Below are 23,632 nucleotides of genomic sequence, written 5' to 3'. Positions count from 1 at the left end.
GAAATTAATTGATTTCATTAGCAAATTTCAGAAAAGTTTTTAATTGATTCAATTAAAAAGTTAATTGATGTTGATTGCAAAACTCAGTTAAATTTTTCATTAAAAACGTTACTATTTTCAATTATTTTCTTAACTGACTAACCCCCATTTTCATGAAGTTCCGTTAATGCTAGTTAGCTAACGAACTTTTAAACCGTGCTATGAACATACCCGTCATCTTGCCTATATATTCCATATGCCAGTTAGGAACTTAACTGCAAAAAAATTGTCAGTTAATATTAACCAGGGAAAAGATATTTCCATTTTTCAAGCCTAACGGAGGTACATGAAAATTACCGTAAGTGTTTTTAGTTTGATTAAAAAATAGAAATTCATTTTTAGCTAAATTTCCATCACATTTTTAAGTGACTTCCGAGTTAAAGAGTTAAAAAGATAATTGTGTCAATTAGTTTTTTAATTACAAATTTTGAAATTTTCAATCATTGACTTAATTAACTTATGTTTCTATCGTGATTGAAAAGTTAATTGTATCAATTAATTTATTAATTGAAAAAAAAAATCCAACTTCAATCAACTTTTTAAATATTTTGGAAAATATTTTGGTAATATTTTTGTTCCCAGGCATAATAAAGACCGTCCGTCTGTTGAAATTACGCTAACTTCGGATAGAAAAAAACTACTAAATTTTATCCATCAATTTTCTAGAACCTTTGTACTTTAAATCTAGGATGAATAAAAATAAAATTAGGAAACAGATCTCATTTATCGGATTTTCATTCTCTGTTCTCGGATACTTCCAAGTAATAACTGTTTTCTTAATTCCAAAAAACAAAAAACGTTAATCAAAAATTCTTGAGGATTTAGCATAATAAGTCTTAGCCTGTATGTGAAGCGCTTTTATCTTAGATCTAAAGATTCATTATTTCAATTAATTTAAGGGCGATTTCTTTGTTCCTATATGGACAAACTTACCATTGAAATCCATGGTGAAGGATACACAAAATTCGGCTTGGTCGCATGGACTAAGTTAAAATTTAGTAGATATCTTAATGAAGGTGGCCGAAGTAATTCGGTCGGGGTAGCAGTGGAACTTTGTACGCAATCCATAATGAAGGGTACATAAGATTCGTCCTGGCTGAACATTCGGCCATATTTACAGTTTTTATTTTTTTTTTTGTGTAGGAGATTCGATTAAAAATTGGTAGAAGTTGCAATTTCAGCCAGACGGGCACATGAGAACGGAGACTCCAAACAAACCTATAAGATTCTCCATATAATGAACCATAGAATGTCATTTCCTATCTTCCCAATATAACTACACCTAATAACTCATCATTCTCATAGTAATTTCATTCCATTTTCATTTTCAGGTCATCAACTACGATTCAACAAGAGGTGGTGTTTCAGTCATAACTGAGAAAGGGGATGTAACCACATCATATCTTCTGATCCAAAATGCAGATTTAGCAGACTCGGGCAAATATTCATGTGCTCCATCAAATGCGGATGTGGCCAGTGTTCGAGTGCATGTACTGAGTGGTAAGTGTCTATCGTTACAAATAAAAATTTTATTCATTGCAGTAGTAGAGATATTCAACAGAGATTAACCACAACATAGGTGATGCTTTTACCAGAATAAAGGAAAATTTAAAAACTACCAGGTGGAAACTGTATCAGAGATTGAAACAAATTGTAATTTTAATCAATAGTGGTTGAAGTAAGCAAACTGCATATATCTGAAAATTGGTTATATGTGAAAACTGAGCGGAGTCTGTATTTGAAACCCAGCAAAAAAACTTGTGATCCGAAAGTAGTGCAAATTTGGATCAACTCCAATGACCGTTTCTGGATCCTTGCAAAATCTAGAGGCAAACTCTTTGGGTCTACATATAAGTACGTCGTACATGGTGTGTATCGGTCCATATTTTGATATACCCCCCACACGCAGAGAAGGAATATGATCACCTCAAACATGTTTTAAGAGCAAAATGTTATTTTTGTATGGTGACCATGTAACATGTTTGTCACTAAAATGTTATTTTCTCATCAAATATAACCTGCTTGCCGAAATCAGATACATGATTTCCGATAAAATAACATGGTTGCGAAAACCATGTTACATGGTCACCATCCAAAAATAACATTTTGCTCTCAAAACATGTTTGAGGTGATCATATTCCTTCTCTGGGTGCATGTAGACCGAGTTCCCGATTTGACTTCTAGGCACCGCAATTTGAATTCTTGAGCATCTAGATATCCGAATTTTTATCCGATTTGCCTATTTATGAGCTTTCGACATAGGAGGTGATTCTGATATATTTAAAATCAATGTTGCTGGTAGCTACATTTCTTGGCAGATCAAAGTTATTGTAACCTGTCCACTATGTGGTTTAGTGTATAAAACGGAGAAATCGCTCAAGTAGTGTGTGTAATATATCCCAATTTGTGAAAATCGGCCAATATAATTATGCAAGAGCTACATGCGAGTCTCAATGAGAAGAGTATTATGGCCACATATTTTGAAAATCAGACGATACATATATAACAGGATGGCTGATAAGTCCCCGTCTAACAAAGAAAAAACATATTTTTATACCCTTCACCACTACTGTGGTACAGGGTATAATAAGTTTGTGCATTTGTATGTAACGCCAAGAAGGAAAAGTCCGAGACCCATCGTTTAGTATACCGATCGTCTTAGAATTGAATTCTGAGTCGATTTAGCGATGTCCGTCTGTCTGTCTGTCTGTCTGTTGGTGTATTTTTGTGTGCAAAGTACAGGTCGCAGTTTTAGTCCGATTGTCCTAAAATTTGGTATAGGGTCCTGTTTCGGCTCAAAGACGATCCCTATTGATTTTGGAAAAAATCGGTTAAGATTTAGATATAGCTGCCATATATATTTTTCACCGATCTGGTCATAATTGGCGTGTATATCAACCGATCTTCCTCAAATTCCGTACATCCGAATATTTTGAGAGTCGCGAAAAATTTGCAAAATATCAGCCAAATCGGTTCAGATTTAGATATAGCTCCCATATATAGCTTTCGCCCGATTTACACACGCAAAAAAATAATACTTTCCTCCCAAACGAAATTTTAGACAAACAAAGTTCGTTTCTTATTTGCTTTTCGCTGTAAGGAAGTGTATTTGGAAGAAAAGTATATACTTTTTGTGATAAACATTTATTCTTTTCCAGGATGTAACAACAATTTTATAAAGACTAACTAAAAAAAAATTTTTCTTGCTAATTGCATTTTCCCTCACATCTTTCTCACATCCACTAGTTTTTTTAGTTCTTAACATCTTTTCCTGTAATACCAACAATGTAGAAGAAATTATACGAATTTATAAATTTTTAAAATTTGTTTACCTTTCGCCTGGACGGAGAATCGAACCGCGGACCATGCACTTTGTAAGCCAACACACTAACCACTGAGCTATGTACCTGTTATGGTCATCAATAGATAATTATCCATATAAGTTATATTTATATAGCATAGCTTGCGGCGCCCACGAACCGAATAAACAAAGTTTATTTAACAGAAACAAACATTTAGTTTGGCACCGTGGATCAGTGGTTGCTACGTCTGACTCTCATGCCAAGGGTCGTGGGTTCGATCCCTGCTTCGACCAATGTTTTTTTTTTTTTTTACATACATTCTACATATGTTCGGAAGATTTTGAAAAAATGTTCAACATTACATTGTACTATATTAAATTTTGAACTGTAAAATGTGTTTTATTAAAGACCAAAAGTCAGAAAAGAACAGTGTTTGATATAAACGAAATGGACTCTGTTGTTGTTTCAAAAATAACTTTTTTTATTGAAAAAATAAAAACTTTGTAACAAACGAATTTTTTTGGTGATAAAAGTTTAAAATTTTCGAAGTAATTCAAAAAACTCTAACAAAAGAAAAACGTTTTCGGTACACGTTTTCCAAACGTTTTTTTTCTTTGCGTGCACTCATTTGCCCACAGAGGCCAATTTTTTGCTCCGATTTAGTTGAAATTTTGCACAGGGAATAGAATTAGCATTGTAGCTATGCGTGCCAAATTTGGTTGAAATTGGTTCAGATTTAGATATATCTCCTATATATAGCTTTCCCCCGATTTACACTCATATGACCACAGAGGCCAATTTTTTACTGCGATTTAGTTGAAATTTTGCACAGGGAGTAGAATTAGCATTGTAGCTATGCGTGCCAAATTTGGTTGACATCGGTTCAGATTTAGATATAGCTCCTACACCGAAAGAATTCTCTTCGTTAATTTTACGAAGAATTCTTCATTAACTACTCTTCCTGAATTCTTCATTAAAATAACGAAATTTTCATTCATTTTCGTAAATTTTACGAAGAACATTTTACGAATATACGAAACTTCTACGAAACATTCTACATTAACTTTTCTTCGTAAAAAGTTCGCACTTTTAACGAAACTTTCTTCACATTTCATGAATTTTGTGAAGAAGTTTTTACGAATATTTTACGAAACATTCTGCGTTAAAATTTCTTCATAAAAAGTACGAAACATTTTCTTTGAAATAACGAAGAAGTTTCATTGAAGTTGTAAAATTGCCGTTCGCGGCATTAAATTGTCTTTTATAATGTGCTTGAGTGTATTCCTTTATTCTATTTTTTATGCAAGTCTATGCTACTTCTCATTTGGGTGATAGCGCGCTATGAATAAAAGTGAAGCAATAAAACTAAAAATTATTCAAAAACTTAAGATGTAAAGTAGTGATGTCATTTTTCACACTTGCAACTACAACCAAGTGCACTTTCGACTATAATTTTTTTTCTAAAAGTTCGAACATTTTTCAGAAAAAAGTACGAAAGTTTTTCATAAAAAGTACGAACCTATTTCATAAAAACTACGAAAATTTTTCATAAAAAGTACGAAACATTTTCATAAAAAGAACGAATTTGTTTCATAAAAAGTACGAAGATTTTTCATCAAAAGTACGAATTTTTTTCATACAAACTACGAAAATTTTGGAAGAACTTTTCTTCGTAAAAAGTACGAAATATTTCGTACTTTTAATGAAAAGTTTCTTTGGTTGTAAAACAATGACAAATTTCGTACTTTTAACGACATTTTTCGTTCTTTTTACGAAGAAAATTCTTTCGGTGTATATATATGTTTTTCTGATTTCGACAAAAATGGTCAAAATACCAACATTTTCCTTGTTAAATCGCCACTGCTTAGTCGAAAAGTTGTAAAAATGACTCTAATTTTCCTAAACTTCTAATACATATATATCGAGCGATAAATCATAAATAAACTTTTGCGAAGTTTCCTTAAAATTGCCTCAGATTTAAATGTTTCCCATATTTTTTACTAAAATTGTGTTCCACCCTAGTGCATTAAAGGGTGATACGGTAAAAATTTGGTCAAGGGAAAACGCGTTTAATTCGGTGAAATCGTTTATTTAAAAAATCAAATTAAATTTCTTTTTCAAGTTCAATTAGTATAAAATTCAGGAAAAATATTCAGTTAGGCTTTCGCTTTTCCAAATCCGAATTGCCGGGCCTCACGCTTGACACCTGCCATCAGATTTTGTACAGCCACCTTGTCCACCTTCTTCGCCGCAGAAAGCCAGTTTGCCTTGAACTGCTGCTCGTCCTTAGCAGTTTTTTTGGTCTTCTTTAGGTTCCGCTTGACAATAGCCTAGTATTTCACAATTGGGCGGAGCTCTGGCGTGTTGGGAGGGTTCTTGTCCTTGGGAACCACCTGCACGTTGTTGGCGGCGTACCACTCCATGGCCTTTTTACCGTAATGGCAAGATGCCAAATCCGGCCAAAACAGTACGGAACAACCGTGTTTCTTCAGGAAAGGCAGTAGACGTTTATTCAAACACTCTTTCACGTAAATTTCTTGGTTGACAGTCCCGGAAGCTATGAAAATGCTGCTTTTCAAGCCACAGGTACAGCTGGCTTGCCAAACCAGATATTTCTTTGCGAACTTTGACAGTTTTATGTGCTTGAAAATATCTGCTACCTTTCCCCTTCCTTTTGCCGTATAAAACTCATGTCCCGGAAGCTGCTTGTAGTCGGCTTTGACGTAGGTTTCGTCGTCCATTACCACGCAGTCAAACTTCGTCAGCATCGTCGTGTACAGCCTCCGGGATCGCGCTTTGGCCGTCGTATTTTGTTTATCATCGCGATTTGGAGTCACTACCTTCTTGTAAGTCGATAGTCCGGCTAGTTTTTTTTGGCTCGATGCACGGTTGTAGACGATACACCCAGCTTATTTGCGGCATCTCGGAGAGAGAGGTTAGGGTTTCGATTGAAACTACCGGCAACTCTCTTTGTCGTCTCAGCGGCTGCCGGTTTTCGATTTTCGCCCGATCCAGACTTCCTGGCTGTCGACAAACGTTTCCGAAACACTTTAATTACATTTGTAACGGTTGATTTGGCAACTTTTAGCGATTTTGCCAGCTTTGCGTGCGAGTAGCTCGGATTTTCGCGATGCGCGAGCAAAATTTTGATACGCTGCTCTTCTTGCTTGGACGGCATTTTGACAACTGAAGAGTAAATTCCAAAATCAAAATAGGAGCAACATTCTACACACACACACCTTCAAAATGAGGGGTGTTCAGGTTTTTTAAATGAAAAATTGAAAGAAATACGTCAAGTTTATATTGACCAAATTTTGACCGTATCACCCTTTAGCCAACTTAAATTTTGAGTCTATAGATTTTGTAGAAGTCTATCAAATTCTGTCCAAATCGAGTGATATTTAAATGTATGTACACCGAAAGAATTCTCTTCGTTAATTTTACGAAGAATTCTTCATTAACTATTTTTCCTGAATTCTTCATTAAAATAACGAAATTTTCATTCATTTTCGTAAATTTTACGAAGAACATTTTACGAATATACGAAACTTCTACGAAACATTCTACATTAACTTTTCTTCGTAAAAATTTCGTACTTTTAACGAAACTTTCTTCACATTTCATGAATTTTGTGAAGAAGTTTTTACGAATATTTTACGAAACATTCTGCGTTAAAATTTCTTCATAAAAAGTACGAAACATTTTCTTTGAAATAACGAAGAAGTTTCATTGAAGTTGTAAAATTTCCGTTCGCGGCATTAAATTGTCTTTTATAATGTGCTTGATTGTATTCCTTTATTCTATTTTTTTATGCAAGTCTATGCTACTTCTCATTTGGGTGATAGCGCGCTATGAATAAAAGTGAAGCAATAAAACTAAAAATTATTCAAAAACTTAAGATGTAAAGTAGTGATGTCATTTTTCACACTTGCAACTACAACCAGATGCACTTTCGACTATAATTTTTTTTTCTAAAAGATCGAACATTTTTCAGAAAAAAGTACGAAATTTTTTCATAAAAAGTACGAAAATTTTGCATAAAAACTACGAACATTTTTCATAAAAAGTACGAAACATTTTCATAAAAAGTACGAAGATTTTTCATAAAAAGTACGAAGATTCTTCATCAAAAGTACGAATTTTTTTCTTACAAACTACGAAAATTTTGGAAGAACTTTTCTTCGTAAAAAGTACGAAATATTTCGTACTTTTAATGAAAAGTTTCTTTGGTTGTAAAACAATGACAAATTTCGTACTTTTAACGAAATTTTTCGTTCTTTTTACGAAGAAAATTCTTTCGGTGTATTTGGGACAAACTTTTATATATAGCCCCCAACACATTTGACGGATGAGATATGGTATCGAAAATTTAGATCTACAAAGTGGTGCAGGGTATAATATAGTCGGCCCCGCCCGACTTTAGACTTTCCTTACTTGTTTTTGTCAAAATTTGTTTTTATTATTCAACATAGTTGCCTTCAAGAGCGATACAACGATTATAACGACCTTCCAATTTGTTGATACCATTTTGGTAGTACTCCTTCGGTTTTGCCTCAAAGTTGGCCTCAGTTTCGGCGATCACCTCCTCATTGCAGCCAACTTTTTTCCCTGCGAGCATCCTTTTGAGGTCTGAGAACAAGAAAAAGTCGCTGGGGGCCAGATCTGGAGAATACGGTGGGTGGGTTAGCAATTCGAAGCCCAATTCATGAATTTTTCCCATCGGCCTCAATGACTTGTTGCACGGTGCGTTGTCTTGGTGGAACAACACTTTTTTCTTCATCATATGGGGCCGTTTTGCCGCGATTTCGACCTTCAAACGCTCCAATAACGCCATATAATAGTCACTGTTGATGGTTTTTCCCTTCTCAAGATAATCGATAAAAATTATTCCATGCGCATCCCAAAAAACAGAGGCCATTCCTCTGCCAGCGGACTTTTTAGTCTTTCCACGCTTCGGAGACGGTTCACCGGTCGCTGTCCACTCAGCCGACTGTCGATTGGACTCAGGAGTGTAGTGATGGAGCAATGTTTCATCCATTTTCACATATCGACGGAAAAACTCGGGTGTATTACGAGTTAACAGCTGCAAACACCGCTCAGAATCATTCACACGTTGTTGTTTTTGGTCAAATGTGAGCTCGCGCGGCACCAATTTTGCACAGAGCTTCCGCATATCCAAATATTGATAAATGATATCACCAACACGTTCCTTTTATATCTTTAAGGCCTCTGCTATCTCGATCAACTTCATTTTACGGTCATTCAAAATCATTTTGTGGATTTTTTTTTATGTTTTCGTCGGTAACCGCCTCTTTCGGGCGTCCACTGCGTTCACCGTCCTCCGTGCTCATTTCACTACGCTTGAATTTTGCATACCAATTATTGTTGATTTCCCTGGGACAGAGTCCGGAAACTCATTATCAAGCCAAGTTTTTGCTTCCACCGTATTTTTTCCCTTCAGAAAACAGTATTTTATCAACACAATTCCTTTTTTCAATTTTGTTTTCACAATAACAAAAGTTGCTTCACAAAAGACGACCTATCTCACAACCTAATTGACTTACAGACGTTAAATTTTGACACGAATCATTTGATGGTTGGTACTATATAAAAATAATATGTATTTAATACTAGCGACGCCTTCAATGTGTCAGACCGGGGACTTATCAGCCAACTTGTTAGATATAGCTCCCATATATGCATAGCCCGAGTCTCAAAAATTTTCCCTAACAATCATATTTTTGACCCTAGTGGCCCATTTATTAACCGATCTTACTCAAATTTAGCACAAGGTAATCTTCTGCAATATCAACCGAACTTGCAAAATATAATCCGAATCGGTTCAGATTTAGATATAGCTCCCATTTTTATGTATCGCCCAATTTTCAAAATTTTCCCCTAATAACGGTCTTACTCAAGTTTAGCACACGGTAACCTTTTCTGGTGTCAATCAAACCTGCAAAATATTATCCAAATTGATTTAGATATAATCGGAAAAAGTCAAAAAGTCGATTAAGAGAAATTCGATTTTTCCAATCTTTGAAAAAGTTGGAAGGTCGATATTTTAAAATGTCTAACAAGTCGAAAATGCGATTTTTTGCCTTCCATTACAGTCCCTAGGTTATAATTTGGATATTTAAACTGACTTTTGTTTGTCGGCAATAACTTTGTTAATATACCTTAAATTTCCATAAACTTTTCTTTATGTCTATAGTCAGTTTTGGATGTATGCTTGTGAAAGGATTAACGAAATTTCTGATCCTTGTTTTGCATTTTTGCTCATTAACTTGAAAGCAAACATCTCATGGCAGTGATTTATTATGAGTCTCTGGTTTTTCGATTGACCCTGTATGACTTTTGACCACTGACCATGACTGCACCGCATTGCTGAGAGTTTTTCGTATACAGGACGAGTATACAAACCGAAACTATGGATGAAATTTGCATAATAATTGAACTCTGGTGCAATTATTATTCATTGGAGTTCCATAATTGTATTTTTTTCTCTCTCAAAATTCTATATTATGGTTAATGCTTTACATTGCTTTTATAGTTGAACATGCTAGAGAAATTGTTCGAGTTGTCAAAAAAGTTTAAACTAGAGATTTTAATGGGAATTAAAAATTCAATTTTTCAACTTCCTAAAAATTTTAAATAGTCCACATTAGCAAAATATTGAGCTTTTGGGTTTGCGGTCTTCGACTTTTTGATTAGTTTCCTTTCAGCTCTAAGTGAACCTCTGGATATTTGTGTTTAATTTTTTTTTTTTTGCCGAATTTTGTAGGTAAAACATTATCTAAGGCAACCAACCAGTGATTATTAGTATACCCACCAACATAGAATAGTGATGAGGGTATAAAAAGTTTGTCATTCCGTTTGTAACACATCGAAATATCGATCAGGGAGAAATTCTAAGACGATATAATGATGTCCGTCTGTCGGTTGTAATCACGCTACAGTCTTCAATAGAGAAGCTTCCGTGCTAAAATGTTGCCCAAAGTTGCCTTTTGTTTGCAGGCAGGTCAATTTCGGGCAATATTGGTCCAGATTTTGATATATCCTCCATACAAACCGATCCCCAATTTGGGTCCTCAGCCTCTAGACATCGCAATTTGTATTCGATTTGACTGAAATTCAAAATCCACATGTATTTTGGATGCACAAATAAATGTGCCGAATATGGAGTGATTCGGTCCACCTTTTTGTATAGCTTCCATATAGCCATATAGATTATTATTCAACCGTCGAACTGAACGGACGTGTTTTCTAATAGCGGAGTATTTCATCGTAATAAGTACTTATTACGAATTTCACGTGTGGTGGAAATAATAAACCACCATGCAGCGAAATTCAAAGTCATCCACTGGGTTGCTAACTTCAGGGCCCAGTGGACGGGTAACGACTGAATTTATAAATTTGGGCAGCGACCAAGAGTCAGGCCCAATTAGTCGACCTGTAGACGTGTCGACTGGCGGTGACACTTTGGCAAGTCGAACCTTTTCTAAGGTGACGACATCAAAAGGAGGCAATCCCTCTCGAAAGAGATTCAAGGAACGAAGAAATGCTTTGTTTATCCTAAAGAAATTAGGATCAGTCGACCCAAGCACGTTGTCGGCTAAGCAAAGCGATTCCTTAAAATGGGCTCAAGGAATTCTTGAAGCTGGAAAAAGGGAACGATCACCGGATGAGCTACCATCCTCTAAACGGGATCAAAGATAGTTTGCCTCAGTTGCAAAAGACAGCCTTGTGATGGCTATTATTAATAAAGGAGCATTGGACGGTATGATTCCAAGGCAAAAATGGGGGGAAATTGAGAACGCGATGTCTGGTGTCTACTCAGAGGTGCGAAAAAAGTTTCCCGGACCAAGTCCTCGACGGCAAGATGCTGGATGGTATCAAGGACGATATAAGTTAATAGCTTTTGCAGACCAGAGGTCTATGGATTGCTTTAAAGCTGCATTGATGCTAATTGGTGAAGTTTGGGAAGGAGCCGCTTTGGAGTTAGTCGATAAAAAAGACATACCGGCTAAACCTAGAGCACATGCATGGATACCGGCAAACCCTCCTGATCCTGAGTCAATACTAGAAAGACTAAAAGAATGTAACCCAGATCTTCCAACCGGCGATTGGAAGGTTGGTCGTTTGGATGAGGTGGATGGACCAAGACGACATGCGGTGTTTATATTAAACATAGAGTCGCTGCCACATCTAGCCCAGAACCAAGGACGCGTAAGTTATGGCTTTCATGATATCCATATGAAGGTATACAAAAGCGATCAGCCAAAGGATACCGAAACGGACAAGCCTCCGGTAGAGTCAGCAGTGAAAAAATCTCCTAGCGAAGCCGAAGGAGACATAAAACCTACGGACTATGGCGAAAATCATATGCGGGAAGTTTCTACAGGCTCAAGCCTCACCAAAGCTGAACCGCGGATTGTTGCGAGAGTCACCGAGATCTGTGAAGAGGAAGCCCTTGATGACTCAATTGAAGCGGCTGATGTGACGGTGGTTGAAAATTTGGATGGTTCTACGGTTCCTCCAGATAAATCTTCACCATTGTAAGGCCGCTTGTGCTGCCTTAAAAGTTCTCCTGATGAAAGGAGACATAGATATAGTTCTTATTCAAGAACCATACATATATTAGAACAAGATCTGTGAATTAAGCACTTCGGGTTTCAAACTTTTGCATAATACCGGTAACGATATAAATCGAGCATGTATAATTGCTAAAAACGAACTAAACTTGTTTCTGCTTCCTTCATTGAGCAATGCAGACACTGTCGTAGCCAGTCTAGAGATATCCACATGCAAATATTGGGTATCTTCGGTCTACATGGGACATGATAGGGATATGCCACCCTGTGCCGTTAAGACCTTAGTTGAGGAGTCACTAAAAACAAAGACAAAACTCATTATGGGATGCGATGCAAATGCACATCATGGTATTTGGGGAAGTAGTGATACTAATGCAAGGGGAGAGTCGCTAATAGAGTTTATTTTGCGTACTAACCTGGTAGTTTGCAATAAGGGAGATGCACCAACCTTCGTCACCAGGAACAGACAAGAGGTTTTGGACGTAACGTTGACCTCTCCGGAACTGAATGATAAGATATCTGAGTGGCAAGTTTTGAGGGAACATAGCTTCTCAGATCATCGCTACATCAGTTTCAGATTGGCTGTTCGTACTTCAAAGACCATATTTCCGCCAAATGTTAGGAAAGCTGATTGGAATAGGTATAGGGAATCGTTCAATTTGATGATACCGGAAGTGCCGGAGACAAATATGAGTACTGTGCAAGATATCGAACACGCAGTGGAGCGGATTACTAAGGCCTTCAACATTTCACTGAAAGCTGCATGCCCTAGAGGAAAGCCAAGGGGAAAAAATCGGCCGCCATGGTGGACTACGGAGTTAAGTAATATGAGGAAATCCTGCAGGAAGCTCTTTAACAAAGCAAAGTCCACAAGAGCTCCGGAGGATTGGGACACTTACAAGATGAATCTGAGAGAATATAAACGAGAACTGAGAAGGTCTCAACAAAACTCTTGGGATGATTACTGTAGCAGTATTGAGAATACGTCAGAGGCTTCCAGACTACGGAAGGTACTAGCATCCACTAACACCGCTCCAGGTTTCATTAAAACATCGGAGGGAAATTGGACAACGTCCAGTGAGGAGACGTTGGAGGTACTTTTGGACACACATTTCCCTGGAAATCAGACGGTTGAACCATGTTCCGGCGGTGTAACAGAGGCTCAGCGATCATTTCCTATCGAGGAAATTGTGTCGGAATCTAGAATAAAATGGGCTTTAAATAGCTTTGAACCATTCAAATCCCCCGGACCTGATGGAATTACTCCGGCGGAGTTACAGGCAGTGGCTGAAAGAATTATCCCCTGGTTGACGGTGATATATAAACAATGTGTAAACTTAGCATATATTCCAGAAAAGTGGAGGGAAACAAAAGTCGTCTTCATACCTAAAGCAGGAAAAGCCTCTCACTCGAGTGCGAAGGATTTCCGACCAATCAGCTTATCCTCATTCCTACTTAAGACCCTGGAGAGGATGATAGACATGTATCTTAGAACTAGCGTGGATTCAGGTTTGCTCTCGAAACGACAGCATGCATACTCGAAGGGCAGGTCTACTGAGACCGCATTGCATGAACTGGTCAGCTTTATTGAAAGCTCACTATCTGTCAAAGAATACACAATCGTGGAGTTTCTAGACATCGAAGGGGCGTTCAATAATGTCTATCCGAGCTCGATATTAAATGAACTGACAACTCTGAATGTTGATCCAGGTATACTTAGGCTGTTAGACGAACTTCTAATGAAGAGACGTATTTCAGCCACACTAGGGCAAGCAAACATACAAAGGTATGTGAACAGAGGCACTCCCCAAGGAGGAGTTCTATCACCTCTTCTTTGGAATGTTGCTATAAACAACCTTCTGGTTTCTCTAGAAAAAGAAAGGATAAAAGTGGTGGCATACGCAGATGATGTGGCGCTAGCAGTCAGGGGAAAATTCCCATCCACAATCAGAGATATTATACAGAGAGCTCTCCGGATGACTGAGAAATGGGCGAAAGATAATGGTCTTGGTGTAAATCCAGCAAAGACAGAAATAGTCATGTACTGCAAAGATCGCAAAACTCCCAAGGTTAGGCCCATTTCCTTAGTGGGTACTGAAATTCCCTTTGGTGAGTGTGCAAAATACCTTGGCGTTATTTTGGACAGGAAGCTGCATTTTAGGCTTAATATTGAAGAGAGGGCGAGAAAAGCCACGGCAGCTTTGTACTCGTGCAAAAAGGCAATAGGGAAAAAGTGGGGACTAAGACCAAAAATTGTGCATTGGCTATACACGGCAGTGGTTAGACCTATAATGTTATATGGTGTTGTAGTCTGGTGGCCGGCACTTCAGAAACCGACTTGTTTAGATAAAGTTCAGCGTATGGCGAGCTTATGTATCTCAGGCGCATTTAGTAAGACAGGAACAGACTCCCTTAATGTCATGCTACATCTATTGCCTTTAGACATTTTGGCCAAACAGTCGGCTGCAACAACGGCTGTGCGGTTGCGCGAGCTATCGCTGTGGTCGGAAAAAATGTACGGTCATAGTTCGGTCCTCAAAGTAATGCCAGATGTGCCTAACGTAGTGGATTACACCCTGGCAAAACCACTTTTCGACAAAAAGTTTGAAACTCTAATTCCCAACAGTGAGGCGTGGTGTACACAGACCCCGAGGAATAAAAGATATATAGATTTCTATACTGATGGCTCCAAATTGAATGGACAAGTGGGGTTCGGAGTATATTCTAAAGATCTGGAAATTCGAATAGCGAAAAGATTACCTAATCACTGTAGTGTTTTTCAGGCTGAAATATTGGCAATAAGAGAGGTGGTGAATTGGCTGAGAAGTAATGTTCCAACAAATATTGGCATTAATATATACTCAGACAGTCAACCTGCAATAAAATCCTTGGACTCTGTGTTCCTTAACTCAAAGACGGCCATAGACTGCCGCAAATCTCTCAACGAGATGGCTGAGCAGTACAATATTCACCTAATATGGGTGCCTGGTCATAGGAACATACCGGGGAACTGTGAAGCAGATGTGTTAGCAAGGCTATGAACTACCTTACATATTCCAGGGGAACTAGAATCTGTTAGTATGCCTCTGGCCACCTGCAAGCTCTTACTGCGTGAGAAGGCTGTTATGATGGCCAATATTCGATGGGAAAATTGCAAGGGTTTTAACGACACCAAGCAAATATGGCCCCATTTAAACTTAAACCGCACACTAGATATGCTAGTGTTCTCAAGGCGTCAGATAGCACTCCTAATATCTGCTATAACGGGTCGCTGCCTGATAGGCGAATTTGCAAAAACTATAGGTGCGAAGTATAATGACTATTGTATAAGCTGTCATGACGTGGAGGAAAAGGAATCAATTAAACACCTCTTGTGTGAGTGTCCTGCTTTTTGTGTAAGGCGTAAGCGAATTTTAGGAGCATATAGCTTTAGATTACTGGCTGACCTGGAAAACGTTAACTTCAGCAGTTTGTTAATGTTTTTGGAGCAATCTGGTTGGTTCCACAAAAGTAAATAATAGAGAAGGTTCAGTGGTTAAGACTAGAAGTGCCCATATGTAATAGGTACTTTTAGTTAAATGTGGTACCACAATGGACTGAATAGTCTAAGTGAGCCTGAACCTAACCTAACCTTCCATATAGCCCGATTTCCCTCCAATTGACTTCTGGACACCGCAATTTGTATCCGATAATTTGTTTGCGTTTACACATAGGTATGTCCAATATGGTGTAAATCGGTTTAGATTTTTGTATAGCCCCCATATAGACCGATCTTCCTATTTGATTTTGTAGGCTTCTAGGCACCGCAATTTTTTCCGATTTGTCTGAAATTGGAAATGACGCGGCATTTTGTGTCCATAAACAAGTGTGCTGCAGATGATGTGTATCGGTTCATGTTTAGGTATAGCCTCCATATGGCCCGATTTCCTGATGTTAATTCTTGGGCATCTGCATACTTCAATTTTGATCGGATTTGTCAGAAATTGGAAATATAGGAGAATTTTTGGTCCAGACAGAAGTGCGTTGAATAGGTGTCGATCGGTCCATGTTTGAGTATAGTCCCATACAGATCGATCTCACGAGTTTATGGTCCGTATTTTGGTATATATGTTTGCTTGGGAGAGTATCTGTCATAAAATTCATCTGACAGTCTACGATAGAGAGTTTTCAAAGACAAAAATTGTATTTGTTTCACCGAATAACTTTTGAGCAGTCCATGTTTGGGTATAGTCCCATACAGACCGATCTCCCGAGTTTATGGTCCATATTTTGTCATATATATGTTTGCTTGGGAGAGTATCTGCCATCACCTGAAAGTCTACGACAAAGTGTTTTAAAAGATTCCGTAGAAACTTCAAGGATTGTGTAGAAACTTCTACGAAAGGCTGTCATCCACAATCGAATTACTTGGGTTGTGGTAATACTTTCCAATGCACCCAGAAAAAAGTGCCTTTGAAACTAAAGGAAAAAATTTTCATCAATATAGTTTATCCATTTTATTTCCATTAAGGTAAATTTTTGTGAAAAATAATAAAATTTACTCGTTTCAGTAAAAAAATCCTAAACTGTAAGCAGTTAGGAATAGTTCATTAACTAGAATAAGGCATGGAATTTTACTCATACTATTTTCTTCGCTGGGTATAAGAATTTACTACTGAAAAAGAAAATTTTATTCACCGATAACAAAGCATTCGTAAAAATAAACAAAAACCGAACTAAAACCAAGTTTCCTCAAAATTAGTAAAATTTCTTATAAAATGATAATTGCGACTTCCTTTATAATAGAAAGTTTTTCATACATACGAACAACACTTGGCATAGAAAAATATTTTAGTTCGTTCGTACTAAGAAGTATGCAATCCTTTAAAAACTTAAGGAAACACACTTGTTAGAATATAGGAAATTTTCCTAAATTTCTATTGTCTACCTGTAATCGATACCTGTCATCGTAATCGATGTGTTTGCGCGTGGGTGTAATCGATATATTTGCGCGTCGGTTGTTTTTTAGTTGGAATCGCGTTGTTTCGGAGAGATTGTTAAAAAATAATATGGTAAAATAATATAATAAATAACAAATAAAATATATAAAATATTTGTTATTTTAAATTAGTGAGAAAAATTTTCATTTTTTTAAATAAATCTATCAATGTTCGTGATAATGTATAAAGAAAGAAAACACCAGCAGAATAACAACCCTTTCATTTGTCTTCATTTTGGAATCTTCAATTATCAGGTAATATTCAGTGACGCTAACCTTTTGCAACAAAAATGTTTTATGATTTTTTATATTTGTAGGTATTGAAATTGTAAAAGGAGGACAAAATCGTTAGGCAGCAACTTATTAAAAGTGAAAAGTACGAGAAGAAGAAAAAGTGCGTTTTACAGTTGATAATATCACACGGAAATTGGAAATAGTGGAATAATAAACTAATATTTCAAAGAGATTCGATGCTGTTGATTCTTAATAAATATATTCAATATATTAATAAAACATGTCTTTTATTGAAGATAAAGTTGCTTATAGAAATAAATAAAATTGTATTTAAAAACGAAGGTAAGCAGTTCTAATTATGAAGTAAAAGTTTTACCACAAATGTGTAAGATTTGTCCAAATGAATGAAAAAATTTCAATAAAATCATTCCATATATGAATTCAAATTAGTTAAATTTTTTCATTCTGTAGTATAGTGGTACATAAATATAGGAAAATGTTAACTAATATATGGATTACATTATTCCTAATTTCTACGAAAATCACATCGTTCAAACAAATAAAAATGGCTTTGGCGCTATACGAAGTTCAACTTTCTTCACAATGAGTTCATTTTAACTTAAAGAAGGGGTCACTTTTTTCTGGGTGTGGTAAGGTATCTTAAAACTTCTTAACATCGTCCTCTAAATTGCAAGTTAGTCTATATAATTAGACAAAAAAGGTATTATAGGTAAGTCTACAAATAATTACGAATCGATATGGACTTTTGCACAGTACTTAGAGAGACAGAATTGAAATATGGGGACCGCTTATATGGGGGCTATATACAATTATGAACTTGACATGGACCAATTTTTGTGTGATTGGGGATCGATTTATCTTAGGGTACCAAATTTTTAACTGACTTGGATGAAATTTGTTCCTCCAAGAGGCTTCAAAACCAAATCTCGAGATCGGTTTATATGGGGGCTATATATGATTATGGACCACTTTTGGCATGGTTGTTATGGACTGATATGGACCAATTCCAGTATGCTTTTTAGAGACCATATAATAACACCACGTACTAAATATCAAATTTGCTCTTCCACACGGCTCCGTAGGTCAAATCTGGGGATCGGTTTATATGGGGTCTACATATAATTATGGACCAATTTTTTGCATGGTTGTTAGAGACCATATACTAACACCATGTACCAAATTTCAGCCGGATCGGATGAAATTTGCTTCTCTTAGAGGCTCCTCAAGCCAAATCGGGGGTTCGGTTTATATGAGGGCTATATATAATTATGGACAGATGTGGGCCAATTTTTGCGTGGTTATTAGAAACGATATACTTACACCATGTACCAAATTTCAAACGAATCGGATGAATTTTGCTCCTCCAAGAGGCTTCGCAAGCCAAATCTGATTGTCGGTTTATATGGGGGCTATACATAAAAGTGGTCCGTTATGGCCCATTGGCATTACCATCTGACCGACATCAATAACAACTACTTGTGCCAAGTTTCAAGTCGATAGCTTGTTTCGTTCGGAAGTTAGCGTGATTTCAACAGACAGACGGACGGACGGACATGCTTAGATCGACTCAGAATTTCACCACGACCCAGAATATTTATAATTAATGGGGTCTTAGAGCAATATTTCGATGTGTTACAAACGGAATGACAATGTTAATATACCCCCAATTCTATGGTGGATGGTATACAAATTGTATTTGAATCATGGGGGTGTGTATTTAAGATTCGACCGAACTTAAGTCCCTATATAATTTTTTGCACGAAATGATCTGGAGAGTTTGATAAGGGTGATATTTATACACCACCATGGTGATGGGGGTATAATAAGTATGTTATATCATTTGCAACACATCAAATTCTGGGGAGTCGGTTTATATGCACAGAAAAAACTCCTTAGTTAAACTAACGCTAAATTTAATTTATTTTTTATTGAAAAAAAAATATATTTTTTTGTAGTTAAGTTTTATTTATTTTCCACAGTTTAATGAAATCGTACTTTCTTAAGTACGTCTCAAACATTTCATGAACTAGACGTGGATATAAATTTCCTGGACCGTATACATAAGTTCAATAAGAACTAAAGCAAAAGGTAATTTTCGTACGATTTCGAAGATTGTTTTTCTGATTCAAGCACGAAAGTAGTTGATCCAATTATTTCAAATCACAAAAATGATGATATCAATCACAGTTGGGCACAAAAAAATACTGAAGTAAAATATTAATTCTCACTAACAAATTTCAAATATTTTTTTAATTGATTCGATTAAAACTTTATGTTGAATGTAAAACTCAATTAATTTTATAACTAAACACGTAAGTGTTCTCAATTACTTTATTAACTCAATTTTTGTTTTTTACTTTAATTAAAAAATTTATTGTTTGAAATAAATGTTTAATTAAAAATAAAACAATGTCCATCCCTTTTTAACTGACTTACGACCATTTTCATGTAGCTCCGTTAGGCTTTAACTCCCAGTTGACAGAAAGTAGATTGCAAATATCTTCTCTTCTCTGTAGCACTAACGGAGCTTCATGAAAATGGGGGTAAGTATTCCGAGTTTGATTGAAAAGGTAATTGTATCAATAAATTTTTTAATTAAACATTTTCAATCATTGACTTAATTAATTTAATGTTTTTAGACTATTCAGTCCATTGTGATACCACAGTGGTGAACTTCTCTCGTATCACTGAGTGTTGCCCGATTCTATGTTAAGCTCAATTACAAGGAACCTCCTTTTTATAGCCGAGTCCGAACGGCGTTCCACATTGCAGTGAAACCACATAGAGAAGCTGCGAAACCCTCAGAAATGTCACCAGAACCCACAACCCTGCGTACACGCAGAGAAGAAACATGATTGTCACAATCATATTCGAAGAGCAAAATAATATGATAGGAGCTATTTTTGCGGCGACCATGTAACATTTTCACCTGCAACCATGTTGGCTCAGTGAACATGGTTCTAAGAAAAATAAAATTGTCATCATCTAAAATATTATTATATTGATAAAAAGAATTTTGTTTCCATTAAAAGACAATGGTCACGATCTAAAATGTTATGGTATTCGTCAAAAATGTTTTTCTTCCAGTTAAAAGAACATGGACACCACCTAAAATGTTTTAATCTTTATGAAAAAACTTTTTTCATTATAAACAAGTAAGGAAAGTCTAAAGTCGGGCGGGGCCGACTATATTATACCCTGCACCACTTTGTAGATCTAAATTTTCGATACGGATGTGAGTCAAATGTTTTGGGTGCTATATACAAATGTTTGTCCCTAATACATACATTTAAATATCACTCGATTTGGACAGAATTTGAAAGACTTTTACAAAATCTATAGACTCAAAATTTAAGTTGGCTAGTTCACTAGGGTGGAACACAATTTTAGTTAAAAACAAGTAAAGAAAGTCTAAAGTCGGGCGGGGCCGACTAAATTATACCCTGCACCACTTTGTAGATGTAAATTTTCGATACCATATCACATACGTCAAATGTGTTGGGTGCTATATATAAAGGTTTGTCCCAAATACATACATTTAAATATCACTCGATATGGACAGAATTTGATAGACTTTTACAAAATCTATAGACTCAAAATTTAAGTTGGCTAATGCACTAGGGTGAAACACAATTTTAGTAAAAAACAAGTATATACGGCCGTAAGTTCGGCCAGGCCGAAGCTTATGTACCCTCCATCATGGATTGCGTAGAAACTTCATCTAAACACTGCCATCTACAATCGAATAAGTTAAGTTGCGGTAACGCTTGCGATGGCAAGGTATCTTAAAACCTCCTAACACCATCTTCTAAATTGTATGTAAGTCCATACGTGGTATATATTAAATCAAAAAAGATCGATCCAATACGTATATAATTCAGTTTGACAAAGTAGACATAAAATTTTGACAAAATTTTCTATAGAAAGAAAATTTTGACAAAAATTTCTACAGAAATAAAATTTTAACAAAATTTTCTATAGAAATAAACTTTTGACAAAATTTTCTATAGAAATAAAATCTTGGTAGATTATTTTTGGCTCGAGTGGCAACCATGATTATGAACCGAATAAAATTTGAACAACATTTTCTATAGAAATAAAATTTTGACAAAATTTTCTATAGAAATAAAATTTTGACAATGATGAAAATTTTATTATAAACCGAATCAAATTTTAACAAAATTTTCTCTAGAAATAAAATTTTGACAAAATTTTCTATAGAAATAAAATTTTGACAAAAATTTCTATAGAAATAAAATTTTGGTAGATTATTTTTGGCTCTAGTGGCAACCATGATTATGAACCGATATGGACCAATTTTTGTGTGATTGGACCAATTTTGGTATGGTTGTTAGCGACCATATACTAACACCACGTGCCTAATTTGAACCGGATCGGATGAGTTTTGCTCCTCCAAGAAGCTCCGGAGGTCAAATCTGGAGAATGTTTTATATGGGGTATATATAGCCCGATATGGACCGATATGGATCAATTTTTGCATGGTTGTTAGAGACCATATACAAACACCATGTACAAAATTTCAGCCGTATCGGATGAAATTTGCTTCTCTTTTAGGCTCCGCAAGCCAAATCTGGGGATCGGTTTATATGGGGGCTATATATAATTATGGACCGATGTGGACCAATTTTTGCATGGTTGTTAGAGACCATATACCAACACCATATACCAAATTTCAGCCGGATCGGATGAAATATGCTTCTGTTAGAGGCTCCACAAACCAAATCTGAGGGTTCCTTTATATGGGGGCTATACGTAAAAGTGGACCGATATGGCCCATTTTCAATACCATCCGACCTACATCGATAACAACTACTTGTGCCAAGTTTCAAGTCGATAGCTTGTTTCGTTCGGAAGTTAGCGTGATTTCAACAGACGGACGGACGGACATGCTTAGATCGACTCAGAATTTCACCACGACCCAGAATATATATACTTTATGGGGTCTTAGAGCAATATTTCGATGTGTTACAAACGGAATGACAAAGTTAATATACCCCCATCCTATGATGGAGGGTATAAAAATATTGGAAACATTTAAATCTGAAGCAATTTTATGGAAACTTCGCAAAAGTTTATTTATGATTTATCGCTCGATATATATGTATTAGAAGTCTAGGAAAATTAAAGTCATTTTTACAACTTTTCGACTAAGCAGTGGCGATATAACAAGGAAAATGTTGGTATTTTGACCATTTTTGTCGAAATCAGAAAAACATGTATATGGGAGCTATATCTAAATCTGAACCGATTTCAATCAAATTTGGCACACATGACTACATTGCTAATTGTACTCCTAGTGCAAAATTTCAACCAAATTGGGCCAAAACTCTGGTTTCTGGGGCCATATAAGTCCACATCGGGCGAAAAATAGATATGGAAGCTATATCTAAATCTGAACCGATTTCAATCAAATTTGGCACCCATGACTATACTACCAAGGTTAGGTTAGGTTAGGTTAAGTGGCAGCCCGATGTATCAGGCTCACTTAGACTATTCAATCCATTGTGATACCACATTGGTGAACTTCTCTCTTATCACTGAGTGCTGCCCGATTCCATGTTAAGCTCAATGACAATGGACCTCCTTTTTTATAGCCGAGTCCGAACGGCGTTCCACATTGCAGTGAAACCACTTAGAGAAGCTTTGAAACACTCAGAAATGTCACCAGCATTACTGAGGTGGGATAATCCACCGCTGAAAAACTTTTTGGTGTTCGGTCGAAGCAGGAATCGAACCCACGACCTTGTGTATGCAAGGCGGGCATGCTAACCATTGCACCACGGTGGCTACCAATTGTACTCCTTGTGCAAAATTTCAAGCTAATCGGGATAAAACTCTGGCTTCTGGGTCCATATAAGTGCATATCGGGCGAAAGATATATATGGGAGCTATATCTAAATCTGAATCGATTTCAACCAAATTTGGCACGCATAGCTACAATCCTAAATCTACTCCCTGTACAAAATTTCAACCAAATTGGGCCAAAACTATGGCTTTTAGGACCATATTAGTCCATATCGGACGAAAGATATAAATGGGAGCTATATCTAAATCTGAACCGATTTGAATCAAATTTTGCACACTTGACGGACTGACGGACGGACAAACGGACATGGTTATATCGACTCAGGAACCCACCCTGAGCATTATTGCCAAAGACACCATGTGTCTATCTCGTCTCCTTCTGGGTGTTACAAACATATGCACTAACTTATAATACCCTGTTCCACAGTGTGGCGCAGGGTAAAAAAAAAAAATATATATATATATATATATATATATATATATATATATATATATATATATATATATATATATATATATATATATATATATATATATATATATATATATATATATATATATATATATATATATATATATATATATATATATATATATATATATATATATATATATAATATAAAAATATGTATTCGAAG

General features: G+C 36.2%; 1 protein-coding gene across 1 annotated transcript in view; it reads left to right on the top strand.

Annotated features, from left to right (window-relative positions):
- LOC142236388 (hemicentin-2-like) overlaps positions 1 to 23,632 on the top strand; it is a 61,446-nt gene that overhangs the window by 34,214 nt on the left and 3,600 nt on the right. Inside the window, exon 5 of the mRNA XM_075307625.1 lies at positions 1,371 to 1,539. Within this exon, the coding sequence (XP_075163740.1) occupies positions 1,371 to 1,539 (169 nt within the window). The remainder of the gene's footprint in view (positions 1 to 1,370; positions 1,540 to 23,632) is intronic.

Source organism: Haematobia irritans, chromosome 4, assembly GCF_050003625.1.
Source record: "Haematobia irritans isolate KBUSLIRL chromosome 4, ASM5000362v1, whole genome shotgun sequence".
Classification (NCBI taxonomy): Eukaryota; Metazoa; Arthropoda; class Insecta; order Diptera; family Muscidae; genus Haematobia; species Haematobia irritans.
Note: the sequence above shows the minus strand (reverse complement) of the source record. Positions and strands in the feature narration are given on the sequence as shown.